The 9,152-nt window shown below is 45.8% G+C and overlaps 1 protein-coding gene across 1 annotated transcript; it reads right to left on the reverse strand.

Moving 5' to 3' along the window:
* Positions 1–323: 323 nt before the first annotated feature.
* Positions 324–6,608, reverse strand: LOC149330948 (uncharacterized). The gene is made up of 2 exons (XM_089560024.1): positions 6,339–6,608; positions 324–2,575 (listed from the first exon to the last, which is right to left on the reverse strand). The coding sequence occupies exons 1-2, from the start codon at positions 6,606–6,608 to the stop codon at positions 1,445–1,447; spliced, it is 1,401 nt and encodes a 466-aa protein (XP_089416150.1). The 3' UTR covers positions 324–1,444.
* Between the last annotated feature and the right edge of the window lie 2,544 nt (positions 6,609–9,152).

Here is a 9,152-nt window from a genome sequence, read left to right on the forward strand (position 1 = left end):
AAACCATCCACAACTCCTCGAGTGGTGTTCCGTTAAGTAACCAAAGCATTTCGTCCTCCGACCACAAATTCTCTATTTTGAGTTTACCCGAAGAAATTTGAGGGCGAGAAGCTGTCCAGTGGACACCGTCCTGGATAAGTGGTGATGTAATCAGCAGATTCGTGACGTCACCGAATATGAAGAAGGAAAAGAATTTAGAGGTGTAGAAGAAAGAGGTGAGAGGCGCCGGCTGAAGCAGGATCCCTCCGTTAGGCTTCGAGGTCAAGACGAGAATGATCGTCGTTGTATATCTGCGAAGGAGCTAGAGGGAAGTACCTCGACCAACAGGAACATTGCTCATCTAATGTAAAAACACCACAAAACGAAATGCAGATAAAGAACTTAGGTCCCTGTGGCAGCACCTGTGCGACTTAACTGGGCCAACCAAACCGGCCACATTTCTTTCAAAAACCCTGGGTATCTTCATGAGTTAATCTAGCGTACTTCTGTCTAAATTACATGCTGTGCGATAGCAATAATGAAATGCAAAGTCCACGAACTTTCTAAACACTACGCGCGTTTGTTGGTCTCTCATTTTCAGCGCTGAAGCTCGCATCTGAAGCAGGGGCGACTAATGAGGAAAGTTAGCCTTCATTGCCATGTGAAGTTGAACTTGAAAAAGAAACACTGCTGCAGAATCCAGTTTCAAGCTTTATTACAGTGAGAACATTATATGGCTCTTTCGCGTCAGCAATAAGTGTCCGCAATATCTTTCCCCCCGATTACATCGCTCTTTCAAGATAAATGTGTAAAAATGCGATTGTGACAGATAGTGTGTGATGAAATGTATCCGCGCCTGTGTCAAAGCGAGCATCCGAGATGATCAGACAGCAAGAACAAAATCGACGCATTGCCACTCCTATTAAGCACGCGGCCCCCTTCGTTAGTTCTCCCAAATCAAGACGGGATGGCTTCCTGCTTCGACATGCAATCCCAGGGAACGTCGGAAGAAGGTCACTCCCCTTATATTTGCACTCCACTTAAATATGCAAGGTCGTTCCACTTAAATATGCAAGGCGCAAGACCCATAAGCTTAAACTGGCATCATCCGAATATCCCTAGATATTTACACTAAGTTCTTCCATCCTTCGTATACGTCGACAGTCCAGCTTAGGGGAGAAAAAAATGGAGCGAAATTGCAATATCGTAGAGGTTATCCAAGGAAAGATCCGAGGAGCTATGAATTGCATGAAACCGACTCTATACACTGTCGTAAATAGTCGAGCCTGGCTCATATAATGAAAGGCTAAAGTCTCTCTATAGCTGCCAGTTCTGGCGGAAAGGACTCCAACATTGAAGTAACTACTACTGTAGAACTTTGCTGATCAGGTTATAATACAGGTAGTTAAACTGAGCACCGTAGAGGTTCCTGCTCTCACTGAAGTGTAACTTATTGGAGTGCAACTCAAATCAGCAGCTCCCACTTCACACGAAGCCAGTCGTGGTGCACATAGCCGCCACGGGTAAGGTCCTCTAGCTTCAAGGAAGTCGGAAACCAAGTGATCACGTTGCTTGAATTTGTAGGCCTTTCAAGGTTTCCGAACGGGCCCGGTGTGACAACGTTTATGCATTTTGCCCCGGACATCGGATGCACGACGCTCAGCTTAATGTTGTACGCAAATGGCCAAGTAATAGAATCGTCCCTGTCACCCTTGTGCAGCTGCAGAGCCGGGTATAACATCACGGAATCACCTTCTTTCTCGAACCATACTCCGGGTGATATGCAGTAGCCGCGGAGGTATACCTTCCCACCGGCGTAGTCAGCAGAGCCGGTTCTCAAAGTGGCTTCTTTAAGGGCTTCCACACCTTTGACAAAAAAGACGCAGTGGTCCACGTGCAGGCCAGAAATCAAGAACTGTTCTTTGGTCCGCTGTAGTGTCTTCTCACTCCTGGCTGTGCATGCTTCGACGGCGTCAGCAATCTGCGCCAGCCTGTCAGCATTCAGACTGGTCGAAATCACAAGCTCCTTTTTCAGTCTTTCGGTTACTGCGTTTATAGAGCTGGCAAGATTTTCTGTTTGCTCTTTTCTTGCTTTCAGACATTCCTTCATTTGCTCGTTACAAGCCACGACTTCGTGCACTCTCTCCGCGAAACTGTCCAAACTGTCTTTCATTAGCTCCGGCAATCCTTTCAAGCTTTCGTTTAAAGCGATCAATTCTTGCCTCAGCGTTTCTTTGAAGGCGTTCACGCTGTGGCAAGTTTCGTTGAGTCTGTTGCCACGTGGTCTCCTGTCAACAGGGAGTCGCTCGAAAAAGGGTCTCATTTCACATCCCTGCTGCTTCAATGCTCTCTTGAAAGAAGACAAAATCCCCGTTTCCAGCCTGAAAGTGGAGTGTCCATAGCACTTCGACGTGAAGGGTGTCTCCAGGGCACGACACTCTGATCGCAGGTGCTTACACACGTCTCTGCGGACAACGGTGGCCGAGCAGTTGGGGCAGGAGACCGAGTGGTGACCACACTCCCGCTGGAAGTGCTGCCAGATCTCTGAAGCGGCCATCACGTCCGCGCAGCCATTTTTTTCGTTCCAGCATTTCACCTACAAATAACAGATAACAGTTAGTGCGGAGCCATCCTACAGAATAACCATTCATGTACTTAGCGTCTTGATTGCGTTCGTGCACTGCTAAACGGGCAGTCAGAGGGAAGCTTCTGAGTTTTGTTGTATCCTGTTGGGCTTTATGGCGCATAAGAGACTACGGCTATAGGGTTAGCAACGTCTGTTGTCTTGTATAGACTACATTTGATCAGAAAGTATTCTTTATTTGCTCCATTAGCTTCACATAGTAGTCTCAAAACAATGGACAAATAAAAAAGGGCATTTTTATCTGAAAGGAATGTTACGTGAAAAAGAATGTGGTCATTTTAAAACCAATTTAAACTTTCTTCCTTCAGTTTTTCAAGATTTATGCATGCGAATAAGACATTGGTTACCGTGAGATTGTTTCCGCATACAGGGCACGTGTTTCACTAATATTTTACACAATTTTTATAAACTGGCTTTTTGAGTTCGAAGAGCACTTTTTCGGCATAGTATTGTCAGTGGTGTAGTTCATCAGTATACCGGTAAGGCGTGCTAACTAGCGGGCTGGCTCGCTAATATTGAACCGTTAAGTTTTTAACGATTACTATTAGGTTCCTTGACTACTCCAAGACACCTAGATTACCGTAAGTAATATCCACAACAAGTTTCAGAGTTTTGAAACCGCGGTTACCCTCAGCGTTGTGCTTAACAAACTCTGCTCTGGCTACATCACGCCATTACATACTCATTCGAGAAGCTTGCAGACAAAGCAACCTCTCCAGTGCACGTAATTCGTCGAGATAGCCAGAATGCCGTAGCATCCCTCAGGTGTGCATGCAAGCAGAGGCGCCATCTAGGGACATGACACCAAAGCACATCAACACGCTGAGTTGAATTTTTTTCCCCGTAATTATTGATGATAGCAAAGGTGGGGGCATTAGGAGCCATTTTTTCTTGTTGAAAAGAAGTAAAACTATGTCAATAGAATAAAATGTAAAACCTGACTAAAAGCTAGAGAACTGCAACACCAGATGACGTTGCTAAGAGGAAATCATTGGGGAAACACTCTGCATTTAGTTAGGCCTAATAGCAGGAACCTCGCTAATTTCCTGAAAAAATAGGGGCTTGTTTTCGCTCATACCTCTACGTGTGGGCGAGAGTGTGCGAAATAAAAGCGAACGGGAAGCATTTCGAGCGAGCTATCGCATCGAAGAATGCAGCGGCGACAAGTATATTTCCGAAGCGGGCGAGCAGGGCGCCGCCATCTTGTCAACGCATCCCGTAACTTGCCCGTAGCGGGCGCGCGCTATGGCTTGTAGCGTGCGTACGCAAGCAGTACGCTACAAGGTACGTAGCGGTGTGCGCATGCGCATTCGTTACCCGCGGAGGCACTCACTGCGTACGGCCAGCTAAAAGTATCCATTGTCAGCGAGCCAAGATGCTGACTTTGTGAAGTTAAAGAAACCAGCCCGCTCACATCGCCCGCCCGGTGCCCTCGGGAGCATGAAACCCGATACCAAGCAGCTGCCAAAGTTCCACCTCTACATGGCTCTATGTACCTCCGCGCGCGGAGAACGCCCTCCCCCTCCTGCACAAGCTGCCGCACGAAGCTGTGATCGGCTGCGTCGACCGTCTGCGTGAGGATCGCACTGAAGATCAAGCCAAGCCAGGCACATCCTAAAGACCTGATTATACTTCGTGACGGATTGCTTTCGCAATGAAACTATTGCGGCGATACTTGAGAAATTAACAACATACTTCGACGAATAGGTGAACTGGACTAGAAGGTCGTTGCCGATTGAGCGAAGGCATCACTGCGGTGTCGTGTACGCCCTGATGTTGCGCATGTTTTGCGCCTCAAGACTGATTATAAGCGCTTTAATTTTGCATCGTGAACGTTTATTTGCGCCTTCCTTTCTTTTCGTTGCTTTATTGTTGTTCTAGTTGACCAAAATGGAGATCATCATGACATTAGTGCAAGCCATTCAAACTTCTTTATTTCTTCGACAATTTGCAATGCAGGAAAACCATCTCTCGTTGGTGTCTGTCCACACAAAAGCCGCTATCCCAAGCCAACAATGGATATATCTTGAGCTTGTACTACACCTCTTCATTTCGAAAAAAAGGAGGGGGGGGGGAGGGACCTTTGCAGCAGAATGGCTGGCACGCTATTCTTTCCTCGTGATGCTTGACAAAGATAAGAATAGAGGATGCGCGTCGAAAGTGTACTGCCCTTGATGGTGGCATGATAGATTCTGAACGTGAATCATTTCACCTTTTCCCGTGGGGCCCCCCTAACAGGTGTTTGGATTCAAAAAATGGAATTAGTGTTTTTATTCCCTTTTTGCTTAGCGGAACTGGTGACAATTATGACTTGTTTTCTGCTATTTATCTTCTCTTCATGGAGATAGCTGGTCCCCTGCCTGCGGACCACTGCGGCGTATTCTGCCTGTGCACGCATGCCATTCTTTACTATTCACTGCAAAGATCGATACCTGCTCTTTGTACAGTATACCAGAACAATCGCAGTGACCAGCATTGAAATGAATGTCACGGAATAAAACAAAAAATCTACCGGTCGCAACGAAAATTCTCCTAACGGCCTCACCTTTCCGCACTGTTCTATTCCAGGTGTTCCAGGGAAGACTTAGTTCTAAAAAATGTGCTTTTTGAGGTTAAAGTACGGCTTTCGCGGCATAGTATTGCCAGTGTTTGCGGACACCGGAAAGCCGATGATTTGTCTTAAGTAGTGCTCTGGCTAACTATTTTCGGATAATTAACTTATTAACTATCACAGCAAGACAACTGGTTGCTGTCAGAGATTTGTATCCGGACGTTAGTCAATTTCGCAACAACGTGCCAAAATAAATGAGCTTTGGAAAAGCATTCAGCCAAATCAACCTTTCCAGTGCATGTAACAAGCCAAAAGAGCCAAATTTTGTGGAGCCGCAGCGCCAGGGGTAACGGTGATTTCGAAATTATGAAAACTGATATGGCTATTAGTAACGACCGGCTGCAAATCTCTAATTGTAACTAGGAGCCTAGCACTACCAGTTAAAAAACAATTATTAAAAATTAGTTAAACACCTTACTACTTAAGATGGTTCATTGGTTTTCTGGTGTCCACCAGAAATGGTAATAGTATGCTGAAGAAACGATATTTTTATCTCTAAAAGCTATTTTTGAGAATTTAGTCTTTCCTGTAACGCTTGGTATACATCGAGACAGAAATCGCTCTTTCGGAACTTGCCTGCATCTACATCACGATCGAGCTGGTCTATCCTGACGACAGGAAACTTGTGTTATCGAACAAAATGCTTTGGTTCACAAAAAAGTGTCTTTGTGACTGGTACGCAACCCCTAAAGTTACAAGCTCAGAATTAAAATTAAAACTGATGATGATGATGAATTTTTATTTTATTTATTTATTTATTAAATAGTGCGGACATGCAAGACGGGCTTTCTTCCTTCTATCGGCAAGTGGTTCTAAGTCTGCGAGTTTCAACAAGGCGCAAGGTCATCTGTCGCCAAAGAGCGCCAAGGCACAGGGATGTCTTTTCTACTCAAGTTGGGGTCCGAGACCCATTTCCCAAGCATTTCACCAGAAAGAAGCCGAGCACCAGACCAGGGGAAAGCTTGTACCCACTGTATCACCGGTGGGTACCCGGCGGCACTGGGAATCGAATCCCGCAGCTCCCGCATGCGAGGCGGATGCTCAAACCGTAAAACTAAAACTATTTCTTTGTGGTATTTTTGTACTTTGTTGACCGAAAATTACCTTTCTTGTCAATAGCTCGTCGGCAGGGGTCTCCTTCCAGTCGATTTCCTCGTCTTGGCAGTGCTGGCCATCGAGTGGACACACTCGCTGACCGTTCTGTGCGCACTGACCGTAGCAGGACTCGCACAGCAGATGCAAGCACGGTAGGAGTGCGGTCTTCGTGCACACTAGTCCACAGGCGCGGCATAACTTGTTCCCAGGAATCGGTTTAACGAAGCGCAGGGGCCTCCAGTCGAGTTCTGCGGCGAACCCGACTAACGTGTAGGACATGCCTCCGGTAGCCATCGTCAACTGCTCTTCAAAGTGCACGGGGTAGATTTGCCTTAACACCAAAGTATTATCTATCCCTATTTATTGCTTTTATTTTCAGGGGTCGTCAACGCTACAATCGCGGCGTTATCGTCGGATTCACATGTCCTCGCTTCCTGGAACGCCCGTATGTAATGAACGTATGCTTATCGCGTCCGTCCGCTAAATGCTGTGCCAGGAAGTGTTATTTTAATTGTCGGTAAAGAATAAATTGCTACCGCGTGGCCTCATGTGAGAAGAAGTCTCTAAACGTACTGTAAAAACCGGACCGCCAAAGAAAAGGCTTCATACAATATTTTGTGGTATAGCCATTTTGGCCCTTTTATTATTGCTGCACACTTCACAGTCGTGTGGTACGGAGTGAATACCGCACTGGAGTAGATTATGAGAATAAATACGTACGGAGGGGGGTTTTGGGATAGGCCTCAGCACCTCACCAGTAAATTACCTCGGCTTTCAGGATTGCTAGCGAAGTGATACTGTCGCACCAAAAGTGAGCCCTCGTGCAGTGCCCAAGGAAAAAGACATGCTTCCCATCGAGCAATGACAAGGATCACTTTAGAGGCGTATGGTGCAAGCGATAGGATTTTTTGCAATTTATATGTACTGCTTTTCTCCTACCATGTCGTGCCGTTCCGTATTTCTGAATCATGGGTGCGAAATCCCTGGAATATAGGGTCGATACGCTGCGGAAAATGTGCAACAGGAGCAATCTTTAACTTGAGTGATTTCTGCATCCCTTATTACTTTATAAAAGGCTTCACTCGGCTCAACCACTGGCATACTCCTGTAATTTGCGCGTGTGGTGCCATTTTGTGGACCAACTTTTTTTTCATGTTGTACTTAAGTAGACTAACTGCCTGATTAAATAAAGATTATTAGTAATCTTCATTATATGCGCCTACGAAGAGCCAAAAGAATGGGGCTACGTAGCAAGGGTTGTGGTGGCGCAATCGCTCTTACTCTGAGCAGAGGACTTGCTAGCATGGGAGTAGAGGTAGTTTACCCAGAGGAAGAAGCAAGATGAACCTGAATCATTGCTAAGTGTCCGCTTTATTTGGCTCTTCGTTGTCGCAGACGATAATGATTCTAATAATTTTGATTTAAGCAGGAAATTAGGCTACTTAAGCATTACATGAAAAAAAAATGGGCCGCAAAATTCTACCACACGCGCCGAGCTACAGAATGAATATGTCAGCGGTTTTGCCGAAACAAGCCTTTTACAAGGTGCAATTAGGAATGCAAAAGTCACGCCAGTTAAATATTTGGCCGGGTGTACGCAATTAATAAGGCTTCTAAAGCAATTTCCCTATGGCTTCTTTATTGTCTGCGTATTTTTTGCGTATGATGCGAATAACGTCATGACAACTTCGCAAGGATGTCGACCTCTCTATGTTCCAAGTGGTTCCCTTATCAGTTTCGGTATGAACGGTCTATGATAATGTTCGGTTCAGATAACAAAGGTGGGTTCAGATAAAGTCAACGCTCCCATACGTCACTGTTGGAATGGCGAGAACTTCGGTGAGGCTTGTTGCCTCTACTGACGAGGGACTCGGTGTTTGTGTTTTTGAACGCCAGGCACACAAGTTAAAAGAAATAGAAAAAATCGTCTCTAGATTAATTTAGACCGCCTGAGGTTCGTAACGAGCTCTGACATCGCACAGGGCACAGCGTTTGAATGCGTTGGCACACAAGCCTTATCTCGGCGAAATCAGTCTATCTGGTGTTGTGTGATAAAGCTTCCGTGGCATAGGAGACCTCCATCCACAATCCCCCCACCACTGCCCCCCACCCATCCACTGACTCCGAAGTACATTACTCCCCAGCAAACAACCTACCTTCACCCTCCCGTAAGCCTCACCCAGCAACGAACACCCATCATCACCCATTAAATTTGTCCTGTTGTCTCTGAAGAGGTTGCACTTGCGTCCAGTGAACGATGCCAGTTCAATCAGCACCGATAAGGAGAAGTGCTCAGCGTTATCGGACATAATTACGCAGAAGAGTCGAAATCTGGGGCGGTTGGTACGTAATGAAGAGGGGAACCTGAGAACCCTCAAACTGAGAGCCTTTGAGGGTATCCCGAATGAATGAATGAATGAATGAATGAATGAATGAATGAATGAATGAATGAATGAATGAATGAATGAATGAATGAAAAAATAATTTTTTTCAGCTCCTGTATTGTGAGAAAGCCTGTCATTACTACCCCTGCAGCGAAAAAAAAAAGCAGTTGTAAAGCAGCGTATTCTCTGTCGTGTCATATACCCGCGGTCTTACTAAAGCACTACCTTCAAATTCAAATAATGAGTGACCAACACACCAAGTCCTACTGAAGCAAATTGGAGGTTACAATGTATTCTCCATGCCGGATACTTCTCATGCTACTTTTCAGGCTTTCGGTAAGCATGCAGGGAATAGTCGGTAAGCTATAATGGAAGATATTCGTGAGACGGTTGGTTTGGCCGGGAGCAGGATGCCGTCATGGATTTTGGGACTGTGAAT

The sequence above is a fragment of the Amblyomma mixtum genome, chromosome 9 (assembly GCF_055824585.1).
Source record: "Amblyomma mixtum isolate Tamu chromosome 9, ASM5582458v1, whole genome shotgun sequence".
NCBI classification, from domain to species: Eukaryota; Metazoa; Arthropoda; class Arachnida; order Ixodida; family Ixodidae; genus Amblyomma; species Amblyomma mixtum.